Genomic DNA, 27769 nt, shown 5'->3' on the forward strand with positions numbered 1-27769 from the left:
TTCGATTGAGTTGTGTCTCATGGTGGTTGGTGTAATGGATTGTGTCAAATGTGGCCTGCCAGTTACTCTGCAATTACGAGGAAAAGAGTAATTAGATGATGATTAAGATACAGAAGACCATGGACAAGCTAATCTTTACTCCATCTCACTCTGAAAAGAAAGGATTTGCTATTTGTCACTCAATGCATAAAGGATAACAGGTTGGCGCTATTTAAAAAAAAAAATCTGCTGCTGACGTTAAAGAAGAAAAAAAAAAAAAAGGGAATCGCTGACCCCCACAGTGAGGACAAGACAGTGAAAACAACTGACAGCACATTCAGTGCCAAGCCCCTTCTCACAGCTGTGCCAGGAGAGACATGCAGGGGATATATGTGTGTGTGTGTGTGTGTGTACAGTGTGTATGTAAAATAGCTAAATGTGAAAAACTGTTATGAACTCACTTCAATGACTCCATCTGGCTCCATGCCCTCGGGGCCATTGTCTCTAGGTCTGCAAAAGAATTAGCACTATACACATCAGCACCATGTAGTTATTTATGACAGACAGATAGATAGCAGCAAATCAGCAATTCAGCACTTTAAGGTAAACAGGGCAGTGTAACATATAACAGGAATAAATAAGAACATTATACACTAATATTTTTGTGTTTATTTGTGTTTGTGTTTATTTATATATAGACGTTATGCACTAATATTCTATAAAGATGTCATTTATTATGACTGTATCATGTCAAATAAGAAAACAAAACAGATTTCATCTAACGTTACCATTAAGGCAATATGACATTAAATTAGTAACAGTAAATCGGTTTCCATATACAGTTTTAAACAGAAAATGGATTTAATACAGAAAACCAGCAGAACAGTTTTAACTGTGTGCAAAATTAATGAATGGAAGAAAATCAGGGTTTACTCGGGGTCACTAATGGGTTAAGTGTCCAGCAGCCTAAATCAACTGGATTGAACACATTAAGTTCATATAACAACACATCGCTCGCGATCTAAACCATATTTTTGAACAGGAGAGATCGTTCACCGTCAATATCCTCAAGCAGGCCCGGCTGCTAAGCGCTCATATGCTAACGCCGGGGGTTTTTTTACAACTCATTTACGACATTCAAGATCAGCAACCACAAGCTACTTCCAACAGCATCTAGAAGCGGGATTACTGTATCGACTGACACCGTGTATGCATATGATTTCTAATTCATAAATAAATACGTTAAGATCGTTAAATTCCGTCTGCCCTACCTCCCTTCATATTCTGCCGACATTATCACAAAGGGCGAGCACACCGCGAAAATGTTTTATATAGTTTAACACGGGTTTCTTACTAAAATTGTGATTGCTGCATTCGACCATCAGTCAGAATATGCCCCGCCCTTCGCATATTCTCATTGGGTAGTACAGACGTCACTCAACAAATGGTCGCCGCCTCTGTCACGTCAATCCCGCTCTAGTTTACATGTGATTGGACTAAAGCTAAACCTCAAAATATCATTCGCTTGGCCTACAGTGACGTAGTTCAGCGTCCATAGAGTTCCAGGTATGGTCATTGCGTATTCAGCACTCTGAATGTGAAGTTTGCAAGTACACAGAAATACTTGGTTTTTGTTGTTTGTATGCTAAATTTCATAGTGACTAGAAATTCGCACACTTAATGATTCAGATTTTTCTTTTAATCTTACCGGGCTTTAAATAGTAGTATATAATTTGGCTCTTTCCCCTGTAATTATTTTAAATGATTTCTGTAATTTAAGCATACATGTATTTTAACAAGTGTGTCATTGCCTTTTTCATCCTTTTTATTTTATCATACTTTGGCAGTATTAAAATGACATTTTTGGTTATTATTTTAATATGCATTAAGCACAGAAATTTAGCAAGTCTAGCAAACTATAGGTCTATTTTTATAGTTAATTAGCTGCTGTATTTATAACCATTTTGAAGTCACCACATTACAAACTACTACACAAGAACAGTAACATTATGACTAATGCACAAATTGACAAGGCTCAGTTATTTCCTTATTTTTTATTAGTACATCTTACAACAACGTATGCATCTCAAAAGATATAAAACAGTTTAATTTACAGCTGCTCTTTTTTCACCTCCATAGTTTTGCATCTTAAATCGCACAGATACATAACAACAGACAAACAATATTGAACAAACAAAACTGCTCATATAGTGTCATTTTATTGGTTGTGTATTATTATTTTTAAATTTTTTTACATTTTTAAAATGTCTGCAAGTCTCCTCCCTCACCAGTCGATGGTATTACCTTTAACATACAAGTTACCGACATCAAGATCATGAAAAATTAAAAATATAATTGCCAACAAAACGGCGGCACCTAAAGAACAGTTGACTGAGGTCAGCTCCCCCTCCCACTTCTAGAAAAAACTCCTCTGGCGTTTTGATCTGAGCAAACAAACAACTGGGCCGAACAGAGTATGGCATTCACCAAGTCAAAATACAAAGTCATCGAACGAAAAGAGGGTTAAAAACGTTTGCACGTTTCCCGCCTAAATGCTGTCTGGACTCGGAGCTTATTTAGAAGTGTAAGATGTCACGGTCTCACAGAGACAGTTTACAGTGACACAGTTCTTTGTACATTTGTCTCCGTAGCTTGGGCATATCCTGCTGACCGAAGCTGAAAGGCTGTTCCAGGGCCAGGCACTTACAGTACTGGAGAACAACGACAAGAAGAGTGAACATGTGAGAAAAATCAAGTGTTAAAATAACAAAGCCAATAGAAAATACAAAAAAAAATGAAAAATGCTAACCTGAAGGACAAAAGCTCCACAATCACTGTCATTGTTCTGCCTTGCCACATTCTAAAACATTCCAAGGACAGAAAAGTCAACAGCACATACACAAAAAGGCTTTTCCACTCTCTTTTATTCCTTATTTCTCTAACACTTTCACTAATGCACAAAACACGCACATCAAATTCACCTTTCACCCTACCATTTTGAAAAAGCCTTTCCACCCTGTGTACAACTCCTTCTGTTCTCTCTTGATTGCCTCTGCTTGAAGGTATTTGGCAATGTGCTGTAAAACAAAAAGCCAGGCTCAGAAATGGTTCAAGGAGCGTAGCCATTAAAATAGCCTCATTAAAACAAACAACACCTACTTTGGGGCAACGACGGTTGAGGGTCCTCTGGGAATCGAAATATGTGATGCTACGCTGAGGAACATTCACACACACTAATGACCAGTGCACTTCCAGATGAATAGGGATCAATAAGAACTTCTTCTGGAAAATATCAACCTAATGGGGAGATTTAACAGTGGAATAAACAACAGTGAAATAAAAGTAGTTGTATCCACCTGCAAAAAGCAATTATTCGGCTTAACTTTACAGTCTTAAAATGTTTAAGTATTAATAAAATTGATGTGAAAGACACAAAATTCTTCCCCATTACTCCCCAGTACTGACATTTTTTGTCCACCGTTTGACCCCATCGTAACCTTTCGTCCGAAGTTTGTCATAAAAGAAGCTGTTGAAAAAGTGGACCTGCAAGTTAAAAAACAAGACACGGTGAGACTGAGAGAGAGTGAATGAGAGCTAATTCACTGTTTTCATAGTCATTTAACTGTCTGACATACAGGTTCATATAATGGCTTTGTCATGAGTCGAATGCCCTTGTGCTCTTATGAGTAAATGTGTGTGTGTGTGCATGTTTTTCCTACCTTTTCAGGAGCAGCATCCATGACCAAATCCCCATACATGTTCATGACCTGGGTGACGCAGAGAGTTACAGATGTAAGAGAGAGAGCTAACTCAGCACAACCCAGAACAAGGGCCCCCCATTCATCTTCTCTATACAACTCTGACAAACCGATGTAAAAGACAGTGCCATAATAGTCACAAAGCACTGTGAGAGTTACAAATTTGATCAACTACAATGAAAGAGACGTGAAGAACAAAAATATTGGGTCTCATTCACTAATTACAACAAAGTGTTGTTAAATGTGCCAAAAAGATCCACTCACAATTTCTAGTGGATTCAAAACAGGTGGGTATGGACATAATTATTTATTTCCCTTCTTTTAATATGTTGATGAATCTGAAATATGCCAAATTATTAATAAATAAATAAATCTGAAATATGCCAAATTATTAATAAATAAATAAATAAAAACAAAGCACAATCCCCATATATGAATCAAGTTTGCACAACGTGACGCATTCTTAAAGTCAAGTGTGCCATATTTATAGGATATATATGGTTACAAAATATTTCTATTTTAAATGTTTCAGTTTACTTGCAGTTTAACAGTGAATCTTGAAAAAATGGATAACCGTTTGCACTAAATCATTTTCAACATCGATAATAAGAAGAAATGTTTCTTGAGCACCAAATCAGCATAATAGAATGATTTCTGAAGGATCATGAGACACTGAAGACTGGAGTAATGATGCTGGAGTAAATTCAGCTTTGCCATCACAGGAATAAATTACATTTTACAATGCATTCAAACAGAAAACAGTTGTGTTAAACTGTAATATTATTTCACAATATTACTGATTGTATTGTATGTTTGATCAAATAAAAGCAGGCTTGGCGAATATGAGAGACTTTTAAAAACGTTTGAACGATAGTGTATGCCTCCTGTTTATGTGATGTGATAAAATGTGAAACACTTATTGTAGGCTCACAATTTGAGTTGGTTCTGAATTGTATCCAAAATATAGAAAAATGATCCAACAAGTGAATATGGCCCAACATTAATAATAATCTTCATTAATAATTACAAATGATTTTTAACCAAGGGGCCCACCTGATCATTGAGCCAGTTCTGACCATAAAGTGTGCTCAGATCATCCATGGTGAGGACGTGACGTTTGTAATTTACACGAAACCCCCGCATCACAGCACTTCCGGACATGCGCTGGTAGGACTGCATTAAATGTTGCACCATTAACTTCCTGTAAACAGGCACAAGTTAAAATGATATACAAAATGAGACTTCACAGTCAAGTCTTTCATCAATGTGGCAAGATTCAGTAAGACTTGTGACTGGTGTGAGCCACCTCTGACCTTTGAGGACTTGAAAAGCTCTCGTTAAAGATCTCCTGAAGCGTCTCCACCACCTCATCCACATGGATGGGAATCAAACTCCCATACTGCTGGAGAAACTCATCTAGAATACCTGAGAAAGAGGAGGAGTGAGAGAAGAATAACCATAATACATATCCTATATTCCTGTTCCATATTTAGGAAAAATTATATGTTGTACCTTGTACACAAGAGATGTGTTCGCTGCTAAGCTGATTCTGTGGGGAGGACTTTTCCCGCTGAGACTGGACAGTAGCAGGGGAGGCCCGTCCCTCCCTGTCCCCCATGACTGCACCATGGATACCATCCCTTCCTTTCAGAATCCCATGTGTGCTACAGGAGCCTAGGAAATCAATATGGGTCATTAATATCCAAGGAGGAGGATAAATGAAAAGATGTCACAAGTTGGAATGCTTTACCAGTCATTTACCGTAGCTTACCTTTGCTAAACAATAATATAAGAAATGAATGAAAAGATCCTGCAAAGTTTTAAATCTGAAGGTGCACCACGTATAAAGTTATTGTCTCTCAAAAGAAAGAGTCAACTCTGAATCATTGAAACGAGTCATTTTTAAAACGAATCCCAAGCCGTTTCACGTTGAGGACAACATGAAACATTTGCATATTGCCCGCCCACTTGTTGGTCTTTTCGCCTTGGTCTGAATGAAAATGCTAATTCATTGTTTGCCACTAGGTGCGCTTTGAGCAGTAAAATAGCGGTTTCCCCGGTAACGCTGTACACAAAGCAGCACTGCGCTCACAAACACTGCTTTATCAGACATTACAGGCTCATGATGAAATTAAAATGAGACCAATCGACCAATCACCGCAGATTAGCATCACGCAAAGGAGGAGTTTGGAAAAATGAATCGTTGAGTGAATTGTTTGGGAGTCGTTCAGCAAGCAAGGTAAAAATAAATGCATATTATAAGACAATGAAACTGTTTTTTGACCTTGCATGCATGTCAACCTGTTGTTGGGGACTCCCAAAACCAAAATATGAACCTTTCATTACCCATAATATGGGCACTAAATCTATTAATTATTAATTTATATTTAAAAAATGTACATTATTTTAATTAAATTATCTTTACTAGCACAAATAGCACTGTTTAAATTATATTTTAATGCATATACAAATGTTCAAAACTTTCAAATGTTCACAATTTACACTTCAAACTGAAAAACTCATTTAATAACAGTCAGGTATCTCATGTTAAACAATTACAGGGATAGTTGAACCAAGAATGAAAATTCTGTCATTAATTTCTCACCCTCATGTCGTTGCAAACCCGTAAGACCTTTGTTCTTCTTTTGAACACAATTTAAGATATTTTTGATGAAATCCAAGAGCTTTCTGACCCTGCATAGACAGCAACGGAACTGAAATGTTCTTAGACCCAGAAACATATTTAGGACATTGTTTAAATTGTCCATGTGACATCAGTGGTTCAACCGTAATATTACAAAGCTACGAAAATACTTTTTGTGCGCTAAGAAAAAAAAACTACTTTATTAAACAATTTTTCTCCCTCCACTGTAATTATCAAGGGTAACCCACCGCATGTTGAATAAAGTTGTTAATTTTCTTTTGTTTGTGCACAAAAAATATTCTTGTAGCTTTGTAAAATTACGGCTGAACCACTGATGTCACATGCACTATTTTAGCGACGTCCGGATGATTTTAACATGTCAGTTGTGTTGCTGTCTATGCAGGGTCAGAAAGCTCTTGGATTTCATGAAAACTAACTTAATTTGTGTTTAGAAGTTTCAGAACGACATGAGTTTGAGTAATTAATGACAGAATTTTAATGAACTTTTTGGGTGAACTAACCCTTTAATCTGATTAACTCTTTTAAAAAAGTTGCTAAGACTAACTTGTTTTCCAAAATTACACCACAAATGTCAAAAAGAGAGTTAATACTCACCAGATAAATCAGCTCCTCTTTCTTCTGTTGTCCCCAAACGTCCTTCTGGATCTCCATTTAACAATGAACTGCCAGGCAGTCTCTGAAAAGGTTGAATGCCAGAGTGGCGGCGTCTGTGACATCTGCGTACCCTCCTGTATCCCATAGTTCCTGCCCATTTGGCTCGCTGACGCCAAGTTCTCCACTGCTGGGCCAAACGGTAGCGAACGCTCAAACACCTCTGGCCCCGATACCGCAACCGAGCTAGCTTCCTCTCTTTGAGTGGACTGGGGCTAGTCTGGACCAAGCAGAGGGTAAAGTCATCTGTAACACTGACATCCATTTCCACTAGCTTTGAGTGCTCTGGCGAGCCCCACTCCTCATCGTCACCTTTATTGTTACACTGTAAACCACCCTCGGCTCTCCTGTCCGCCAGATCCTCTTCACTCTCCATCTCCACATTTTCCTCCTCGTTCTTCACCTCAGGGACAGTATAGTCTGCACCCCACATTCTGACGTCCTCCTCTCTGCGCCCCAGTTTGAAGTGGGCTGGGCTCGGGGCATGTTGGGCCATGGCTGGATTCATTAAATGGCCACCTCCAATGGCACCCCCACCCCCAGCGCCCTCCTGCCCTGCGGTCAGCGTCAGCTCATTGGACCAGTGTGTTTGAGCCAGGCTGCTGCCACTGTCTCTCATGATCCAGGAGCACCCTGCGACCTGCGCCAGCCTGCCTCCTCGCTAATGCGTGACAGAAAACATGACAATCGTCAGAGCAAAGAACCAACAGAATGCGAAATGCAAAAAATGTAGAACGCAAGCACATTCAGTGACCTAAAACGTGAATAAAACTCTAGTTGTCATTTGATATACGAACATTAGCAAGATCAGCAAGATTATTTTTTGGTGCATTTTAACTGGTTTCTTTTAGGTCTTTGTGCTGAATGCACAATTACCAACAGTGCACTTGACCAAACTTACAACAACCAGAGAATAACAAGTGTAAAAAAAACACCAAGCTAGTTGAAAAAAAGACTTTTATATTATGAAAAGGGTCTAGTCTCAATGTGTTTAGTATATGTGTCACTAATAAGGTTCTTTTTGACCTAGTAGCCATTTTTAAAGGAATAGTTCACTCACAAATTACAGTTCTGTCGTTCACTAACCTGCAAGTTGTTTCAAACCTGTATGAGTTTTTTTCTTTATTGCTTTATTCAGTGGCTACCGTCAAATGTTTTTCAAAATATCTTCTTTTGTGCTCAATAGCAGAGAAACTCACACAGGTTTGATTTTAGCACACTGAGTTTTTATTAGCACAGATGTGGATCAAGTAGTAATGAAGACTAGTAATGTGTGGTAACTAAGTAAATAAGCTCAATTTCGATTTAATGTGAGCTTTAAAAATAATTGAAATAATACTACTAAAAAAACTAATAAATAGTTCTAATTTTGTATTTCAATTAGGCCTTCCTTGAAAATATTTCACTGTATGGCAATTATTATTAGAGAATGACCTTGGAGATTAAAGTAGAAAAATTCATGGCATTTCCAACTATTAACTAACTTTTAACTATGTAACTAATGAGGTGTTATAACGTGTCACAATACATCACAATCCAAAATTATGTATTGTAGATAGTGATAATACGTACGGTGTATAGTTCACCCAAAAGGTCACACATTTGAGCTTCTGTGTTTATTATTATACTGCACTGTATATATATATATAAGTATTAATACATTCAAACTAAAATAGATTAAAATGTTTAAAAAGTATGTTTTCAGGGTCAGAGTGCAGCGTTTTAATATAATTCTATATTTTTATCGAAGCAGAACCATGAATACTTCTACTCTGGTGTCACAATTGCTCTGTGCATGGAGAAGGACCAAGATCATTCATGGTTAATACTAAATTTTAATAAACAACACTTTTTATTAACTGTTCATCATGACTTAATTAATAATAATAATAATAATAAATACAAGTTTTACTATATTGCCCTAGTTTAAAGTATCATGAGAGTATGTCTCATGAGATCAGTATTGTGTTTCAAATCGTCACGAGGGTATTGTTTAGCTCTATAATGAAGAGTTAAGTTTCTGATGTAGCCATCTCAGTCATTGACAGTAATACCGAGAAATGCTAGGTCAATGTATTCATTTCAAGGTTCATGTAAAATTACTTGACATTTTAATGTTATTTAAATCGAACCTAGCACATGTGGCTGTATTTTGTCCATGAAGTTGTAAGTGTTCACGCAAGAAGAGAGTCAAAGCCGCGGAGATGAGATAAACTCGTGCACGATGCGCTTTGTTCCGCACTTTTACTCTGAATAATGTGAGAAGTGTTAAGTGGAACAGGCTGAGCCTAGCTAATACACGAGTCTGGTATTTGGCTAAAATTATATTTCAAGTTTTTAATAGAACAGAGCACCACAAGTATTGGTCAAATAACGCATCATTCCAGCGGGCAAATCAAGCACCGATCACAAATAAACACCGCTCGGCCTCCGGTGTCGCGATGCAGAAAATGTGGGGTGTCGGCACCACCGATTACTCACCGTTTAACCGTAACGTCAAGCCAAAAGCTTTGGCGTTGTCTGCCAACGCAAAAAGCGGATAACTAAGTTTTGTGAGGATATAAAGTGAAAGATAAAATAAAGGCTGGTTTAAATCTTGGCTCATTCAATGAGAGCTGGCGCTTCTTTAGGGCGAAAACACTCTTCTTCCGCCGCGTCTCTATGACGTCACGTCGGTGTACGCGGTGGACAGGAACATGAACTACATCTGAAAATAATTTATGAGTATTGTCCAATACGACAGGACACAATAATGCTATTTTAAGTGTTTCCTCAAGCTATTAAACACATTTTTTAAATAATTTTCTCAGAAATTAGTCATCAACACCCCCTTCAAACCACTCAAATGCCCCACGCGAAATAAAATATTACCTGTCACCAACTTTTATGTGTAGCTTTATATTGAAATACTTACAGATATTGTTAAGAATTAATTGTGACGATTGAATATTAAATGACAAGTGTAATATTATGTTCTGGACTGATAAATAGTACATTTATGCAGTGCACCTCGGTTCTAAAAAAAACTTAATTCTCCGCAGTGAGTGTCTTTGAAATTGTTTAATTTTTCATCTCAGATGACATACCCTCTACTTCAGAGGATAGATTTTTTTTTTTTTTTTTTTTTTTTTTTTAAATCACATCAATGTTTATTCAGGTTGTTACTTTCAAACCTTCTGTAAATCTGGAGGCTAGTGTGGATTCTGTGAATCCTACAGTTATGTAGGCTACCCCTAACTGGTGAATGATCAGTCAGCTCTCTACTGGCAGATATTTTGGCACAATGGCAGCAGAAAAAGCCTTACTTACGCCCTTCAGTTTGTGAACTATGGTCAGAAATGAATGTCCCTAATCAGCAATGATAATCTATATACTTTTCAAAATGAACATCTATGATAAGCATGATAAGGCAGATGCCAAGTTGTTCATGACAACTTCTTTCCATAAACATTCATTAAAAAAAAGAAAAAAGGATGGATAGTGTAATTACTCTGAACTTTGTTATCACAAAATAGTTTTAGAGGTGTGGTCACAGAAACATTTTCTTTCTTCCAGAAAGCAAGGAGATTTTAGTAGGAAAGGGATTTTTTAATATTCTTACAAAAGAGAAAATCAACACTAAAATATTGTTTATCTATAGCCAGACTGGGTTACAGCTATTTTGTAAAATGCTTTTATAGTTATTTTACTGATGTTAGAACAAAACAGAAAGTACATATAAGTGGTAAATGTAGTGATACTACATATGAATATTCCAGAAAAAAAAAAAAATTAACCAAGAACCACAATCTTTCTCCCACTCCCTACTAGCCAAACACACTGCAGCGCTGTCCTGAGTCACCGGTCCGCTCAAAGAACATGAAGTCCTGCAGGACGACACAGAGAAACAATAAAATGAAATATATGAATGGTCATATAAAGAAAGTAACCGTAAATATCAAAACTGGTGGATGAATGAATGTTTTTGTGTCATATCTCACTATAAGGAAACATGCTCCCAGCAGAACCGCTTTCATCCTCACATCCAAGTCCATGGGGAAGTTAATGCCAAAATTATCTGTATCAGTCAGTGTCTCTTTGATGAAGCCAGTCCACTGTTTACTGATGCGACCAACAGAATTCCCATCCTTACCGCAAATCTGCACCAGAGGACAGAAAAATAACCACAAACTATATTATATTTTCTTATGGACTGGAAAACACAATGTGAATATCCTGTATATACCCTGATACTGTATATGTTTAAATATCTCAAAAATGATTGCAGTCACACATACGTGAAAAAGTACACAATAACAGATAAATACATACGTCAAAATCCACATCCCCACAGCAGCTGATGGCACACAAAGGCCCTTCGATGGATAGTACCTTGGTTTTGGACGTGTCATAGATAGAGAACCTGGGCTTAAACATGTGCCAGTCTTGATTGATGTAACCAATTGTATTCCCTGGTGGAGCCTGTACCTCCATCTTCAGTCAATGTCACATTCCGACAGGAAAAAGAATTGGAGAATGGGTTATGTAAATACATATATAATATTCATTGTATATTTAGCAATTCCAGAAAATCTTGTTGAAATGTTTTATCCCTCTCTCTTTCTCTCCAAAGGTCAGAAAAACTCTACACAGAACTTCAGCTGCATTCTGAGTTGTTACCTCTTGAAGACAGCAGGGGAAACAGCAGGACATGCAGCGGTAAGGCCTGATTAAGTGAATCACTTCCTGATCAAAATTATCTTTTATCTGCAGTTCAAAACTCCTCAGAGGGCCACAGATATTTCGTGTGCAGCAGTCAGTGTTTTCTTTAGCATGGAAGATCTTTTGACCCACGCTGTTCTTAATCTCATACTGGTTATTAGTCTCAAAGCCAATAATGGCTGGAAAAGAAGATCATTTGTTCATTAGCATTTGACTTATAATTTAGTTATGTCAACAAAAAGACAAAAGGATAAAGATTTAAAGTTCTATATGACAAAAATGTTTAATAACTTCAATTTAGAACTTTTAGTTTTTTTTAGAATTTAGAATAGAATTTTTACCTTCAAGGAGCTCAATCTTTTGATGGACTAATATCTGATCAATCTGTAAGAGCAGAATAGAAAGCAGATATATTCCATTGTACATTTTCCTATTATAACATAACAATTATTGTGTACAGCTTTGAGTGATTGTTCAACCAATATGGAAATTCTATCATTGTTTACTAAACCTGTATGAATTTCTGGTCACACTTTAATTTAGAAACCAGTTCTCACTATAACAAACTATCATTACTGCATTTCATTGGCTCTGTACTCTGCAGTGACAATAAAGTTGAATCTAATCTAATCATATGACTTTTGCCTCAATAAACAACCAATTTGTTGCTTATTAATAGTTAGTAAGGTAGTTGTTAAGTTTAGGTATTGGGTAAGATTAAGAGATGTAGAATATGGTCATCCAGAACAAGGCATTGCAACGCTATCTCATGCCAATTCGTACATATTTTACGAGGTGGCTAATTCGTACGAATTCGTACGACCTCACTCGTACGATTTCATACGATTTGGCTAGACCCCAGTAACGGTTAAGTTTAGGGGCGGGGTTTGGTGTAGGTCATTCGTACAAATTCATACGAATGTGCAACTCGTAAAATACGTACGATTTGGCAAAAATCGTATGAATTTGTACGAGTGTGGTCGTACGAATTCGTACGAATTAGCCACCTCGTAAAATATGTACGAATTGCTGTGAGATCGGGCTGATATGTTTATTATTAGTATTAATAAACAGCCAATATGTTAGTAATATGCATGCTTTTCTAATAAGCATCTTAATAGTAAGAATTTGTCTCTAAACTGTTTTTTCTTCTTCATACTATAGAAGTAAGTTTGGTTACCCACTTTCTTCAAAACAGAAGAAAGAAACAGTTCAGAACAAAGGGTAAGTGATTTTTAAAAATGTAATGTTTGTTTGAAATGTTCCTTTTTGACATATCACTCACTTATTGTGGCAATTGACAAATGTAATTGTACAACTCTTACCATCTTATTTACATTAAATAATTCATTTTACATGAAACACTCACCCGTGTAAGGTACTCCAAACCAGGTGGGACAGCCGCTGGGTTAGAATAAAGCTGGGACATGTTGAACTAACTAAATCGCGAAAGGGTTTCTAATAGAGAGTAAACAGCCAATTCATTATTCCACACACTTCACAAATGAAACAACCAATGTGCCATTAACTGGTGTAAAATGACAGGAAATAATTTATATTTATTTTTTGTCATATAGGTCCTGAACACTTAAATGGTTAAGGAAAAATCAACTCAATCTCTTTTTAGAGACACAAATTCACTGAATATCCTCTAAGAATGTCTGTTTTCTATTATAATAAATGTTTAACTACTTTAAAGCACAGAATATGCTGACAAATATCCTGCCTATGGCAATGCATAACAAATAGCATTTTCCTTTAAAAAATTTGCATTAACTTGCAAATTTGTAAACTGAGACCATCAAGCAAACTACAGAAGTAAAAATGACACTCAAAAATTAGATGCTTGAATTGGTAAAACTAAATCCAACTTCTGTATTGTATATGCGCTTACCTCACGTTAAGTAGCTGATTGTTGAAATAATGGTAAGGACAGCGTTGCAGCAGATTGTGTGAAGACTCAAGCATGTGACTAGGGGAAAGTGTGCATACGTGAATGTCTCGTCACACCCCTTTGCCCACACTCCCTTTGGATTTTACTCACGGAACGAGCAGTGACATCAGCAAACAAAACAGTGCAAATGAAAAGTGGCTTGACTTTAAAAGAACATTTATTTTTTTAGAATTCACTGCTGTAAATGGTCAGAAAAATATAGCATTTCCTCATCTTTCAAACATATACACCTGTACATACATGTACTATTTACACTGGGATGCAGGACGCATGAACAAAATAAGAGAAATCTGTTTTCAGTCTTAAAATCAAAAACTCAATTCTACCATTGTTTTTGACAGGATACACAAATAACACAAATCAAGCAGTAAAACTGTCTATATACGCTGATATCTGCTTTACAATGGGCAAAGGTTAATCTGAGAACATCCTGTAACAATAAAAGTGAGGATATTCATCACAAGACTGAAAACATTACTTAGAAAAAACAATGAGATTGATTTGAACAGCGTTGTACAGATCTGAGCTGGAGGTGTTCCTTATCTACCACTCCTATTTGCACTTAAGTCTTTCATACAGTGCTCCATGACACAAATAAGGTGTGTCGGTTTAGTGCGACACCTGTGCTAAGGGGCCCCCAGGGGCAAGACAGAAAAATACTGGATTGGAACAACACCTCTTTGCTGGAAATGGAGTTGTTTTAATGGATGCTTTGTACATGGTATCTGGATTCATAAATATGAAAACTTTGATGAGAAAAATGTTGTAAAATGTCAAAATCTTAATTGTCCTAAAATATGGTCAATTTTCCTTGACTGGTTTTGTGAGATTCACCCATCTTGACATATAGTAGTGCAAATAAGTGCATGAGTTTTAGTATGCCTTATACCTGAAAAACACTTAATGTCATAAACCAAGACCAGCCTTTCAACACAGAACAAAGGAGAACAAATGCAGTCTTTTTTTTAATTTAACAGAAACTAATTAAGAGTAATCAGAATAGTAAAAAGCACAGGTATGAGAACGTCTCATTCATTTAAATACACACACAGGATCTGCTCCCATACATTCATTCTCGGTGGTCTCTTTTGACCGTGGAGCCCCGAGTGTCCCTGCATCTGTAGCAGTAGAAAATATCAGGTACGTTGGACTTCTTAATCTTAGCGCAGGAGAGATGGACCCATATGGAGCACTCATCACATTCAATCATGGGACGTCCGGCAAAAGGCTTCCCGCAATAACACGTAATCAAATCCCATGAATCATCACCTGTAACGGATAGAACAAAATAAGTATTGTTGAAAGATAAATAATGATCAGATGTTTTCTTCAGTTTACATTTGTGACAGAAATGTTATTCTAGCTATATGCATTAAATACACAACTAGCACACCAAGTCTAATCAGACACTTACCAGATTCTACCATAATATCCTCATCAGTCACCAATGTGTCCGTTTCGCAAGAGCTCAGGTCTGTTTCTTGATTGGACTCCAGTTTAAGCCCCGCCTCATGCATGTGAATGGCCTGTTCTGTTAGCTCCTCCTCCTTTTGAAGCCCCTCGTTCAAAGGGCTTGTGGATTGAAAGTGTCTCTCAGCCTTTACCGATCTCTTCAATTTCTTTAGTGCTGCTTTCGATTGTTTGTGTGCTCTTGCCTCCGAGATGCTTTTTCTCGACCCTCCTAAAGAGAAGCGTCCGAGTTTCTTCACCTTCTTCCGCTCAGCTTTACTATGCAGACGGATCTGGTCCAGAGAGTCTTTCAGTCTCATCTTGTCTAAGGAGCTGTCTGACTGAAGATGGCTGAACTCTGTGCTGGTCCTGTCGGTCTCAGCTTTGTGGACCAAACTGTGAATGTTGTCGAGGCTGGAGTGTGCATCTGTCCAGCTATCCTTTACGGACCCTTCGCCCGAGAGCTCAGAAAGCTCGTGTGCACATGGAGATGAAGATGGAGACCATGAACTCTCCTGGAAACACACATCACCACAATTTGCATACGATTTTGCATTGCATGGTGGAAAATAAGCTTATAAAACAGTCATGGCTTAATATTTTTCAACAAACCATATTGGACCTAAACAATATTTCTCATTAATGAGTGAATTAATATATTTAATGATGCTGTTATTACCATATTTTAATACATTTAGGCCTTTTGATTAATTCAATATATAAATAATTGAAATTTTACATGAACTACAGAAAGAAAAAAAAAACCCACTGTGGTAGGAGATTTAAATAAGCATAAAAAATGTTATTGGAAAGTATCATTATATCATGTATAACAATCAGAGAATTATCAATATCATCTCTATTGAAATCAATGGATTTAAATAGATTCCTCTATATTCATGACTGCCCAAAAACAGTCTAAATATGAAATCTACATCTACAACAAAGACATTATTTGACAACAAAACATCAAATGCATTAATTTCAGTCATTGTCAGATGAAAAGGATGATAAATTGAAGTCCCAAAAGTGTTTGTGATATGATAAACAGGCTCAATATATTTTACAAAAGTATTTTTAATCCGCAGTTGATTTATGAATTAAAAACGTTAAGCGTTTTAATGGTTATATCAAAAAAACGATTCATTTTTTTTTTTAAATTGTGTCCGTTTTGACACGTTTCCAAAGTTTGGTTTCCAAACAAAAAAATAAAGCATATTTTTATTTAAATAAATGTTTATGCATCTCTTCTGGGTCAAAACAGACCAGAATGCAATTAGGGTTTAGTATTTTAAAACACACACGCACAATCTACAGAGTCAGCAGCAGGTGATTATCATGAAGATGGTCAAAGGCGCCACTTAATCGCTGTACAAAAAGACTATAATTTATGACATTCAACTCACTTCTTTCTGAGGTGGAATGTACCCAGCATAGGCCAGGACAAAGCTGCAAAACTTATTGAAATCCTCTACGGTCCTTTTCCTACGCTCCGGAGGCTGGAACAAAGAAAATGTACATTAATCGTGACCAATCACAGTGATTCACAGTACGTTTACAGTGATATCTAAAGCTTTAACATCAGTCTGTCACGAATCTGACACTATTGTCAAAACCAAAATATTTTGGCCAATTACTGTCAGTAATTAAAGGCAGATACTGATCTCATCCACAGCCCATCCCCCCATGTTCGGCCACATGTGGGCCTAAGCTATAAATAAGTAACGAGGCTGTCTCACCATTAAAAACTATTACAGATTATAACTGCGACAGCACTTACCAAAGCCTCCGTTTTACAATTCCGGACGGTGTCTGTAAAAGAAACACAAGAAATCGGCATTACTGGCAAAACCTGTTACTGTTAAATGCTGAAACTACAACCTTAAACGAACTGTCAAGTTAGCTTTAGCCTGGGCTGTTTGGATACTGTTAAAGTAACTTAAAAATAATTTCCTTACGCGATTATTGGAATGCTACAAACGTACGAAATCGAATTCTAAACATTAAACTTTGTTGCAAATGTCGAGTTGCTCGAGTAAACATCTTCACATCCGAACAGAAGCTGCTTATGCTAACAGCTAATGAGTAACGTTAGATGCAACCTTGTCAAGTCAGCAAAACAAGCAAGCAAACTGGCATCAGAACTATTCAAGTATGCTTAGAAAATGATATGTTATGTATCTGGAGGTAGTAGAAAGGCTACGTTAGCTGTAACGTACTTAACCTAAGAGGATATCTCACTGCTAGCATGAGTAACGTTACTTAATCCAGTCGGGAGCGCTTTGTTAAACTGGTGTGTTACACGAGGCACGTTTAAAACTTCCGAGTATTGGTGTGCCATTACAATAAAATGAAAAGAAAATACATGTATGACAACAACAAAAAAAGCAGGTATTTACCTTGGTGATGATCCATAATACCCAACATGGTGGGGTAACGTTAGTACTACAAAGTTGGGTGGTCCTTGGTGCTGGCTGTTTTGATTTCCTGCGAATGATCTTGTGGAGTCACTTTGAGAAAAAGCGAAATTTCTTCCAGTTGAAAATATATGCAAGTCCGGGTGCTTTTGAATTTAACCGATAACTAATAAGCTAACGTTACCGCACAACCGAATGGAGGTTTGCCATAGGCTAAGAGTACGTTAGTCTCGTCATCAAAACTGTAATACTAAGCAAACGACCAGATTTTTCGACGATTAGATCACGGTTCAGCTAAAATTAAGCGGAACCGTGTATTATTTCGTCCAGACCTCAATTATCGATGATGATGGTGGTATCTTGTCTTCGATCCTCGTTGATCACCAGCGAATTTAAGCTGATGGCTTTAGATCTAACGTAGAAAACTGCTGACACCGTGATTGTATCCACAAACGCGAGGCAAAGACGAAAAACACCAAGATAGCAAGCGATTTTCGGATATCGAAAAACCTAAATCGAGCTTTTTGCAACTACATTCAACAAAGTATTGAGCGTATGGGTTACGCGCGATCTCTACAGGAATCACCCTGTGACGCAACCACGCAAAGAGCGCCAGACTTTTCTGCGTGATGCATATTGATGTGAACGTAATGAATATTCATGACGGATTGTCAAACATGATCCAAAATCTGACAAAATAGACAACGCAGTTTTTTATTTGTATTCATTTGTGGAATACACTGTGCCCAGACTTTGTAAATCAACCGTTACGATGCGTGGCTGGCTCCTTGCGGTAACGTCCTTGTGTTCAAACGATGAACACAGGAAATGGAGAAACTGTGGTTCGATGGGCGCCATGTTGGATCAGATGCGCTATACATTTCCACGCAGAATGTCCACTGTGGGAGCCGTAATGGCGTACTTTGTTTTTGCACTGCGTACACACGGACTTCCTTGATCCTGGCAGGTCAGCTGACCAATGTCGTGACAGTTTTTTTTCCTCGCTCCACTGCTTGGTAGGGTATTCCGAGGATTGTCGTTCATTTCATGCTAATACAGTAAGACTCATCGTTTGATTTTTTTTATACAGTTATGTTTTTATTGCTATCAAACCGGGCAGCTTGGTCCTGTCTCATTTTCTAACGTGACGCAGGTGACATCTCAGTTGCTGATCAGGCTTTGCTAGTAGCCATCTGTCACCTGACATCCAGTGGTTCCTAACTAAAGCTTGCTAACGTTAGATCTCGCAATTCAGTAGTTTTGGTCGTGTGAAGGCGTTTATTTCTATATATCTTTATTTGATCTGTTGTGCGTTTAGTACAGGAGTCAAATTCATATAATTTTAATTTGATACTCAGCAGGAATAGTTTAAATCTGAATGGATACCGGCCGGCCATAGTGGTTCTCTTAATATTATAGTCGAGAAAGTCTTTAAATTTGTCATCAGTAATTGAAATATTTATCATAACAGTAAGATTGAAACTCACATTTGCTTTCGAGTATATTGATTAGAACTGGAACAAAACAGTAGACCTTGAGGTTCTATTGAAATTGTGAAAATTGAAACGTCTTGTAATGTTGATAAGGTTTGGCATGTGTCTTGAAACACTGAATATAGATATTGGTGCAGATGGAATGAATGAACTGTTTCACACTTCCTCTTTCAGGATTGCTAACACAGAGAATGGATTTTTCCAAGCTGCCTAAGATCCAAGATGAGGAGCGCGAGAGTCAGTTCGGATATGTGCATGGAGTTTCAGGCCCAGGTAAAAATAAAAAATCTGTTCTAATGTCACTTTGTTACGAAATTGAACATACAGCAGTACAACGTTCCTCCCAGAAGCAGTTTATTTTGACTGACAGATGTGGGTCATGAGATGGACAGGTTACAGTCTGTGTTCATTGCAGTGGTGACAGCCTCCAGCATGGCAGGTGCGGCTATGTATGAACTGGTGCGTGTGGGCCACAGTGAGCTGGTGGGAGAAATTATCCGATTGGAGGGAGATATGGCAACCATCCAGGTGTACGAGGAGACCTGTATCCTTTACCATTCAAGAGTGGTTTACTTAAGGCTGGAATACACACTCTACCCAGTTTTTGCCCAGATTTTCCCCTGATTTACAGCCCGAACAATTTGATGCTAGTTGCTGAAAGTCTGAGGTAGTCTGCAGATATGAGTGGAAAACTGTATTATGCCTGTCTGTTTGGATTTTAAAAGTTGTGTAGTGTATTCCAGCCCTTGCTCAGTCTACATTACTTGAAAAGGTTTTAACAAAGATAATCCAAACTTTTAATCCAAAAGTTTTTAAAATTTCAGAAAAATGGCTCTTAAAAACCTTAATTTTTATTTTTCATGGTTCATCATGATGTTGCCAAAGTATATTTTTGTGTTGTATTAGTATCTGTCTATATGTTTTCCTGAGCTATCCACAGCTGGAGTTAGTGTTGGAGACCCCGTGCTCCGCACTGGAAAGCCACTCTCTGTGGAGCTGGGGCCTGGAATCATGGGCTCCATCTTTGATGGTATTCAGCGTCCCCTCAAAGACATCAATGACCTCACAAAGAGCATCTACATCCCCAGAGGAGTTAACATAGGAGCTCTTAACAGGGACCTCAAGTGGGAGTTCTCTCCTTTTCAGAACCTGAGGGTAAGAATTGTGTGTGTGTCTTTCTCTGTATACAGTGACGTCATGCACCTTGTTTTTCGGATTTGCCACCATGGACAGTTTTGACACTTTTTCTAGCACTGTGAGTCATGATAGTCTAGGGGTGTAATATAGTAGTATGCATGGGGCCGAGTTCAAATTCTGATATAATATGCAGTTTTAATATGCAATTGAAATGTCTACAGACCCAATTATATACTTCTAAATTATGATGCAAAGCAAGAACAAACATTACCGCCTTTACCATTGCTGTTCCACAATTTAAAGAATATTGTAAGTTTTTTGCCACAAATTAATTTTAACCATTAGCACTGGGCATGGCAAAGCTAAACTGCACCTCATCACTGCATATGGAAGCTGATTGTGTAAAACCGTTTGTCAGCTGTCATTTCTGTAGTCCTAAATGTGCCACATCCTGCAACATGTATTTCCTAGCACTTGTCATTTTCACAAAAGGCTGATATTTAAATGGATATATAATAAATTAGATAAATGGGAATGGATTCCCTCAACCACCAGCATGCAAAATGACATATTTAGGCTTTTAAATGATGAAATTCACCAAAAGCCAATATCTTAGAGGCACTATTAATTTTGTATCTACAATAATTGTAGAAATTACCGTATGAAAAAAAAAAAAGGATTTTAGTCTTTTTGGAAATAGCATATAAAATCCATTTGGGTCATAAATCTAAGCTGCCACTTGCTCCCTCGATTTGAATGTGTATGACTTTTGTGAATGTGTACTCTTGTCTGTATATAAACAGTATTTGTATACTATATTGAAATTATGCACTGATTGTTTTTTCAGGTTGGAAGTCACGTTACAGGAGGTGATATCTATGGATTGGTGTATGAGAACTCTCTCATCAAACACAAGATCATGCTGCCCCCTCGCAGCAGGGGAACAGTCACCTACCTCGCTCCGCCAGGAAATTATGACGTCTCTGTGAGTCAAGTCCACAATCATCCTCACATGTCCTGAAATACTACCATACTTTTATAGTCAAGCACGCAAGGGTAATTCAAGTCAATTTAAACTAATTTGAATAGTACGTTATGAAAGGAACAGTTGGATGGAAAAACTCCCTAAGATGTTTAGGTAAGATGAGGAAGAAACCCAATATTACTAATTACTGGAACTTCCCTTTTCATGTGTGTGTCAGGACGTGGTGCTGGAACTGGAGTTTGAAGGAGTCAAGGAGAAGTTCACCATGGTGCAGGTGTGGCCTGTGCGACAGGTGAGGCCTGTTACTGAGAAGCTACCTGCCAATCACCCCCTGCTAACTGGACAACGAGTACTGGACGCCCTCTTTCCGTGAGTCTTAAGCTTTTCTTGATTCTCATTTCTCCATTAATTAAACAGACTTGTCTGCAGTCTTGGCCCACTGGTTATTTATACTGAAAATGTCAATTTCGATTATCTTGCATTGGTAACAAACCCCCACAAGATTTCATGCTTAGGGTTGCCAGATCCTCCATTCAGAGTTTTTTTTTTTTTTCTGCCCCTAGTTTTACTTAAACTTGCCAACTGGCTATCATGTGCACATGCTCTCTTTGCACTGCAGAAAAAGAACAGATAATCAGAAAATACAGACAAACATGTACTGTACGTTGGAGTTTCTCCAATGAAAGTGTAATACAGCCAATCAGTGTTTTTTACTGAAGCTGCTTGCGCTATTTGATGCTGTTAAATCTGCAAGCATGCCTTCTCATTAATGAACTGTAATAAATATAATAAATCAAGGATGAGATTAGTTAAATCATGCATATTAGTTGAAGTTCTCTTGATTTGGGCTTATTTGGAAGTGCAGTAATTCTGATGAAATGTAAAAAGTAATTTCTGAAAATGTTGATTATTAATAATTGTGATTTATAAATTTTGAGCAAAATACTCATGATTTCTGGCATTTTGCAGTTGTGTCCAAGGAGGGACCACAGCCATTCCAGGAGCCTTCGGCTGTGGTAAGACCGTGATCTCTCAGTCTCTCTCTAAGTACTCGAACAGTGATGTCATCATTTACGTGGGTTGCGGAGAGCGTGGAAACGAGATGTCTGAAGTATTAAGAGACTTTCCGGAGGTTGGTATGGCACTGGGTTTAATGATGCTATATATAGTCACATTGTCAAATACGTTTTTTATTAAGTCATCGAATAACCTTACAATAATCACAAGTTCCAGGATTAAGTCATTTTGTTTTATAAAGTTTCTGTGTTTGTTTTTTTATATTTAAAAAGAGTAGAGGTTCAAGTGACTCTGTCATGTGGTTTAAATTAGAGGGCAACCAATAGTGGATTTTACCGATACAGATAGCAAGGTTGGACCACACTGGCCGATACTGATTAATCAACTGATAGTTTTTAAAATTGTTACTAATTGAAAACTAAAACAGTGCTTTACTATTTTAAAAAAGCAGTAGCAGTAATGAACCATACTTTGTAAATGAATAAACATGTTAATATTAATTATTATATTGATCATTAAAGTTATTTCATAGTTTACTAATGTTAAAAAAAGAAACTTTAAAATTAAAAAATGTAGCCTATTAGTATTAGTAAATGTTGAAATGAACACACTAGGAACAATACTTCTGCAGCTTTCATTAATAATACAAATAGACTCTTACTGTTAAGTATTACCATTTAATTTTAACAGTCATGCTTAAAGATGGCCATCTTTAAATATCTACAGTACACAAGGCCATAGCATTAAAATTACATACATAGATAATGGATATTATATGTGTACTCTCACACTTTATTTGATTCTATTTTAAAACACTGCATGATTATTTAATTAATGTTACATACATGCACGCAGCGTCACTTGTCAAAACAAAAAACATGTTCTGTAAGTGATTTCCGCCTCTAGAGGCCGCTCTCGTACTGTATAATGGCAGCGGACCCTTCTCAGCCACTCCACCAATGGATGCAACCTGGAAAACTATCGGCATGGATTTTTGGTGATAACTGATTGTTCCGCCAATCAACTATCGGTGCCGATTAATCGGCAAAACCGATGAATCGGTCGACCTCTAGTTTAAATGAACCTGGTTTAGATGATTGACTGTAATTTTGTTCGATAGCTAACGATGGAGGTGGACGGCAAGGTGGAGAGCATTATGAAGAGAACGGCACTGGTGGCCAACACCTCAAACATGCCTGTGGCTGCCAGAGAAGCCTCCATCTACACAGGTAAACTCAAGAGCTGTATACATTAAATTTGCTGTAATGCTGGTGAATCAGGTTTTATGAGACGATTATTGATAGCAAAATTAAATGAAACAAAGCCCGTAAGAGCAAATCTATATATGTGTGTATGTGGATACATTTATCTTCATAACATGCTTTGTGTGTGAACAGGTATCACATTGTCTGAGTACTTCAGAGACATGGGCTATAACGTCAGCATGATGGCTGACTCCACCTCTCGCTGGGCTGAGGCTCTTAGGGAGATCTCTGGACGATTGGCTGAGATGCCTGCTGGTATGTACTTTCTTTTTTTATTGAAGAATCACAAAACTATTAAGCAATACAACTGTTTTCAACATTGATAATAACAGGAAATGTTTCATGAGCAGCAAATAACTTCTGAAGGATCATGTGACATTGAAGACCAGAGAGCTGCTGAAAATCCAGCTTCTCAGGAATAAATTGCATTTTAAATAGTAATTTTAATCAACAGCCATGATGAGAAACCTTACCGACCCTAAACTTTTGTGATTACATGATTGCTAAATCACTATAGACTACTATTGAATTTAAAAAATACTTTTTGCCTGTACTGCATACTTTAAAGTTCTGCTTTGTATTGACAGCAAAATGTGTGTAAAACTTATCTCAAACTTGCTATTTTGTTGTCATATACACTGCAGTTGTGGCTGCAATGCAGTTTTTTTTAATACCTACCCAAACCGAAGCGAAATGAGATGCCACATGTGTAATAACTGCAATGTCAATAAGTTGTCACCACATTCACAACTTGGTGTTCCGACTAAATTGTGCAGCCTTGTAACATTCTTATATTGGATAATTAAACTTTCTTGTTTTCCTTCTACAGACAGTGGGTATCCCGCATACCTTGGAGCCCGTCTGGCATCATTCTATGAGAGAGCAGGTCGAGTGAAGTGCCTGGGTAACCCAGAGAGAGAGGGCAGCGTCAGCATTGTGGGAGCGTAAGTACACTCAACATCAAGTGGGTTATTATGATAAATATGCAAATTCATATGTAAGTTTGTACAAACTCTGATTTATTATTTTGGGAATGTTATGTGTGTTTCTTAAAATATTACATGCATTTTTTTATGGCGATATGGTGTCTAACTGCAGATGTTTCTGTTAATTTCTCTACAGTGTGTCTCCCCCTGGTGGTGACTTCTCAGATCCTGTGACTTCTGCCACTCTTGGTATTGTGCAGGTGGGTGACTACTATGAGAAGTTCATTTAACTCTTTTAAATGAAGCAGTAATAGAATCTTCTATTATTTCCCCCCCGCTCTCATTTGAACTGTTGCTCTCAGGTGTTCTGGGGTCTAGATAAGAAGCTTGCCCAGAGGAAACACTTCCCTTCTGTTAACTGGCTGATCAGTTACAGTAAATATACACGAGCGCTGGATGAGTACTATGACAAACACTTCCCAGAGTTTGTGCCGCTGCGTACCAAAGCTAAAGAGATTCTGCAGGAGGAGGAGGACCTGGCTGAGATTGTGCAACTTGTTGGAAAGGTGTTTGTCAAATAGTGTTATTAAAACAGTGTTTAAGATTTTTTTTTTTTGTGTAATGTATTTGTGTTAATAATTTATTTAATATATATTTGTTGATTCTGAATGCATTTATTTTTTATTTTTTTGCCCACAGGCCTCCCTGGCTGAAACGGATAAAATCACTCTGGAGGTGGCCAAACTCATTAAAGATGACTTCCTGCAGCAGAACGGTTACACTCCCTATGACAGGTAAACTAATCATCCGTGCAATATGATGAATGTGACATTCCCACAGACCTATTTTTGATGTTGTCTTGTTCTAGTTGCCTGTTTGTCGGTCTATGCTAATTATTTCTCACATTATCTCCCTGTCACTCTCTTCCAGGTTCTGTCCCTTCTATAAGACAGTGGGGATCCTGTCCAATATGATAGCTTTTTATGACCTGGCCCGGCATGCTGTCGAGACCACAGCGCAGAGCGATAACAAGATCACCTGGGCCCAGATCCGTGAACACATGGGAGAAATTCTTTATCGCATCAGTTCCATGAAGTTTAAGGTACCGTTGCTCAAATATTGATGTTGGGATTTTTGTAGATGTAAAGATCATAGACCATAGGTTGCAAAAGCTGAAATCAAATAAAACATAAATATTTAATGAAAACTTTTAACTTAAAAAGAGTGCTGTGTTGGTAACTAAATGAAATAAGTTTAAACTGAATTACAAAATAACTAAAATGAAAATAAAAATTAATTGAAAGCTAAATAAAAAAATAAAAATGGTAATAAATTTTTTTTTAAAGTTAACATAAAAACTGAAAATTATAAATTCAATGAGTAATGAATATTATAATACTATATAGTATATATATACCACCATACATACATATGTGTATTTTATTCACACTTCTTCATTTTTTATTATCTGTGCATTGTTGTTGTGTCTGTGTACTGGAAGCTTCTGTCACCAAAACCAATAAACAAAACAAACACACTTGACAATAAAGCTCTTTCTGATTCTGAGAGTATCATTATATAATGAGGATGTGGGCTTGAGTCTGTGGTGTCCCATCCTGATCCTGTTTTCAACCAAAAACGGCATAAAATTATTTGTGAAATGTTGAAAAGTGTTTGAATATATACAGAAGTATAAAATATGGTATTAAAAATTAAACGGGAGTTATTAAAAAAGAGGTATTAAAATGTCCTTAAAAATAAAATATTGCAATATAAAATATTATTGCCATGAACCTCTTAGACCAAACAATATGGAAGATGATTAACATTAAAACATTAATGGTAACTGGACTGTTGTTTAATCTAGTATAGGTCTTATTTACTTGTTACCTTTAATACAAGACATGAAATATTGACTGAAAAATGTGTTAATAATGTAATAAATTTATTGGACTTATTTATACATGTCCATTATAATATTTATTACAAGTTTCTTTAAATAATTAGATTATTTACATTCATTTAATGGCTGAAATTGAGCAGTTTTCCATAACTGCATGTGTCTGTGTGCTTGGCAGGATCCAGTCAAAGAGGGTGAAGCGAAGATCAAAGCTGATTACGCTCAACTGCTGGAAGACATGCAGAATTCTTTCCGCACTCTGGAGGACTAAAAGCAACCTTTGACTTCACACGTGTCCCAGCTCTCTCCTCCCCTGTGCTGTGCAGTGCATTTCCCAATGCTCCCTTGTGTATGTGTACCTCTCTTCTGAATATACACTGAAACTGAACGTGACAAATGAAAGTCAGAGCTAGTAGCCATCGCTAATCTGAACAAAGTCTTATAGAAATGTAAAAAGAGTGTGTGTTCTCACTCTATAACTACAACTGTTACTTGGTGTTTGAACTATAAGATTGTATTTTAGCATCTTAAGCAAATGCCTCTGTGATCTCTCTGTGCTGAAACTCAACACTTGAAGCACAAAAACAGCTAACATTCATCTTCTCTTTTTCTCACCACCTGCTTTCCCATGACTGCATGTGTTAGGAGCGCAGGGGAGCACAGTATTTATTCCCATCTCAGTTTTTTTCTCTGTGACCAATAGAAATGTGTTGTATAATAACGGAAACAATGGAAGTCAGAAAGGGATCATCGAGGTTTCCCTTATTTATTTGAATCTTGTTTTGTCTCATGAATGTGTCTTCTGCTCTATGTGTGTTCCTTTGATTGTTTCTCATATTCATGTGAGTGAGTGTGTGTGGGTGTGTGGGTAGAGTATTGTGGCTTCTGTAGTGGTACATTATTACATTTATTGTGTGTGGTGTTGTGTGTTCAGTTCCAAAGAATTAAACTATTGGAAACTGTTTGAATGACTCTGCTTTATAACAAAAAATAGATGATTTGCTTTCCATTCTAGTAGTTCTTCTCTCACTCTCGAAAGTTTAGGGTCGGAAAGTTATTATTATTATTATTATTATTTTGTGCTCACCAAGGCTGCATTTATTTGATCAAAAAATTACAGTAAAACAATAAAATTGCAAAATATTATTGCAATTTAAAATAACTGTTTTCTATTTTAATATTTTTCCTTGTGATGGAACAGTTTGATTTTTACTCCAGTCTTTTTAAAGAGTAAATTTTTCTCCAGTCTTCAGTGTCACATGATCTTTCAGAAAACATTTTAATATCAACTAACATTTCTGAAAAGACTTGCATAGCTTTATATATATAAAGCTACGCAAGTTTTTTTTTTCAGAAATGTTACTTGAAAATAAGTAACAATATACAGGTCCTTCTCAAAAAATTAGCATATTGTGAAAAAGTTCATTATTTTCCATAATGTAATGATAAAAATTAAACTTTCATATATTTTA

The 27769-nt window shown here is 37.0% G+C and overlaps 4 protein-coding genes and 1 long non-coding RNA gene across 9 annotated transcripts; 1 reads left to right on the forward strand and 4 right to left on the reverse strand.

The window, feature by feature from the left end:
- Positions 1-54: 54 nt before the first annotated feature.
- Positions 55-1670, reverse strand: LOC122137432. The gene is made up of 3 exons (XR_006154828.1): positions 1251-1670; positions 441-489; positions 55-67 (listed from the first exon to the last, which is right to left on the reverse strand). It is a non-coding gene; the product is annotated as an uncharacterized LOC122137432 (long non-coding RNA).
- A 551-nt stretch (positions 1671-2221) lies between these two features.
- senp3a (SUMO specific peptidase 3a) lies at positions 2222-9725 on the reverse strand. 2 transcript variants are annotated; one of them, XM_042723826.1, is made up of 11 exons: positions 9535-9724; positions 6997-7714; positions 5250-5411; positions 5051-5162; positions 4791-4938; positions 3699-3746; positions 3445-3522; positions 3139-3276; positions 2973-3056; positions 2789-2839; positions 2222-2690 (listed from the first exon to the last, which is right to left on the reverse strand). In XM_042723826.1, exons 2-11 carry the CDS (start codon positions 7670-7672, stop codon positions 2580-2582), a joined length of 1608 nt encoding a protein of 535 aa, XP_042579760.1. In that variant the 5' UTR covers positions 7673-7714; positions 9535-9724; the 3' UTR covers positions 2222-2579. The 2 variants fall into 2 exon arrangements, 1 of the variants encoding a protein (XP_042579760.1); XR_006154829.1 differs by having other exon boundaries at positions 2608-2690; positions 2961-3056; positions 9535-9725.
- A 463-nt stretch (positions 9726-10188) lies between these two features.
- On the reverse strand, positions 10189-13756 carry plscr3a (phospholipid scramblase 3a). The gene is made up of 7 exons (XM_019097752.2): positions 13649-13756; positions 13124-13212; positions 12096-12138; positions 11713-11933; positions 11365-11526; positions 11034-11192; positions 10189-10919 (listed from the first exon to the last, which is right to left on the reverse strand). The coding sequence occupies exons 2-7, from the start codon at positions 13181-13183 to the stop codon at positions 10860-10862; spliced, it is 705 nt and encodes a 234-aa protein (XP_018953297.1). The 5' UTR covers positions 13184-13212; positions 13649-13756; the 3' UTR covers positions 10189-10859.
- Positions 13757-13843: 87 nt separating this feature from the next.
- Positions 13844-18322, reverse strand: phf23a (PHD finger protein 23a). The gene is made up of 5 exons (XM_019097741.2): positions 17557-18322; positions 16938-16969; positions 16564-16656; positions 15123-15672; positions 13844-14977 (listed from the first exon to the last, which is right to left on the reverse strand). Exons 1-5 carry the CDS (start codon positions 17582-17584, stop codon positions 14778-14780), a joined length of 903 nt encoding a protein of 300 aa, XP_018953286.2. The 5' UTR covers positions 17585-18322; the 3' UTR covers positions 13844-14777.
- A 170-nt stretch (positions 18323-18492) lies between these two features.
- atp6v1aa (ATPase H+ transporting V1 subunit Aa) lies at positions 18493-27261 on the forward strand. 4 transcript variants are annotated; one of them, XM_042723822.1, is made up of 15 exons: positions 18493-18632; positions 19242-19340; positions 19483-19611; positions 20008-20222; positions 21052-21189; positions 21407-21558; positions 22159-22321; positions 23327-23435; positions 23604-23726; positions 24301-24415; positions 24594-24657; positions 24760-24963; positions 25097-25191; positions 25328-25499; positions 26476-27261. In XM_042723822.1, the coding sequence occupies exons 2-15, from the start codon at positions 19259-19261 to the stop codon at positions 26566-26568; spliced, it is 1854 nt and encodes a 617-aa protein (XP_042579756.1). In that variant the 5' UTR covers positions 18493-18632; positions 19242-19258; the 3' UTR covers positions 26569-27261. The 4 variants fall into 4 exon arrangements, with proteins under 4 accessions (XP_042579756.1, XP_042579758.1, XP_042579759.1 ...); XM_042723824.1 differs by having other exon boundaries at positions 18572-18590; XM_042723825.1 differs by lacking the exon at positions 18493-18632 and adding an exon at positions 19026-19044.
- The last annotated feature ends 508 nt before the right edge of the window (positions 27262-27769 follow it).

Source organism: Cyprinus carpio, chromosome B5 (genome assembly GCF_018340385.1).
Source record: "Cyprinus carpio isolate SPL01 chromosome B5, ASM1834038v1, whole genome shotgun sequence".
In the NCBI taxonomy this organism is placed as follows: Eukaryota; Metazoa; Chordata; class Actinopteri; order Cypriniformes; family Cyprinidae; genus Cyprinus; species Cyprinus carpio.

Coding starts and splice junctions, on each gene's coding strand:
- atp6v1aa (XM_042723822.1), top strand. CDS start 19,259: ATGGATTTTTCCAAGCTGCCTAAGATCCAAGATGAGGAGCGCGAGAGT. Junction 24,416..24,593: donor AGCGTCAGCATTGTGGGAGC/GTAAGTACACTC, acceptor ATTTCTCTACAG/TGTGTCTCCCCCTGGTGGTG. Junction 25,500..26,475: donor TCAGTTCCATGAAGTTTAAG/GTACCGTTGCTC, acceptor TGTGCTTGGCAG/GATCCAGTCAAAGAGGGTGA.
- plscr3a (XM_019097752.2), bottom strand. CDS start 13,183: ATGTCCCAGCTTTATTCTAACCCAGCGGCTGTCCCACCTGGTTTGGAG. Junction 12,139..13,123: donor GTTTGGAGTACCTTACACGG/GTGAGTGTTTCA, acceptor CTGCTCTTACAG/ATTGATCAGATATTAGTCCA. Junction 11,934..12,095: donor AAAGATTGAGCTCCTTGAAG/GTAAAAATTCTA, acceptor CTTCTTTTCCAG/CCATTATTGGCTTTGAGACT.
- senp3a (XM_042723826.1), bottom strand. CDS start 7,672: ATGAGAGACAGTGGCAGCAGCCTGGCTCAAACACACTGGTCCAATGAG. Junction 5,163..5,249: donor ACACATCTCTTGTGTACAAG/GTACAACATATA, acceptor CCTCTTTCTCAG/GTATTCTAGATGAGTTTCTC. Junction 3,747..4,790: donor AGAACTGGCTCAATGATCAG/GTGGGCCCCTTG, acceptor TGCGTCACCCAG/GTCATGAACATGTATGGGGA.
- phf23a (XM_019097741.2), bottom strand. CDS start 17,584: ATGTTGGGTATTATGGATCATCACCAAG. Junction 16,970..17,556: donor TATTATGGATCATCACCAAG/GTAAATACCTGC, acceptor TTTCTTTTACAG/ACACCGTCCGGAATTGTAAA. Junction 15,673..16,563: donor ACATTCCACCTCAGAAAGAA/GTGAGTTGAATG, acceptor GTGTGTTTCCAG/GAGAGTTCATGGTCTCCATC.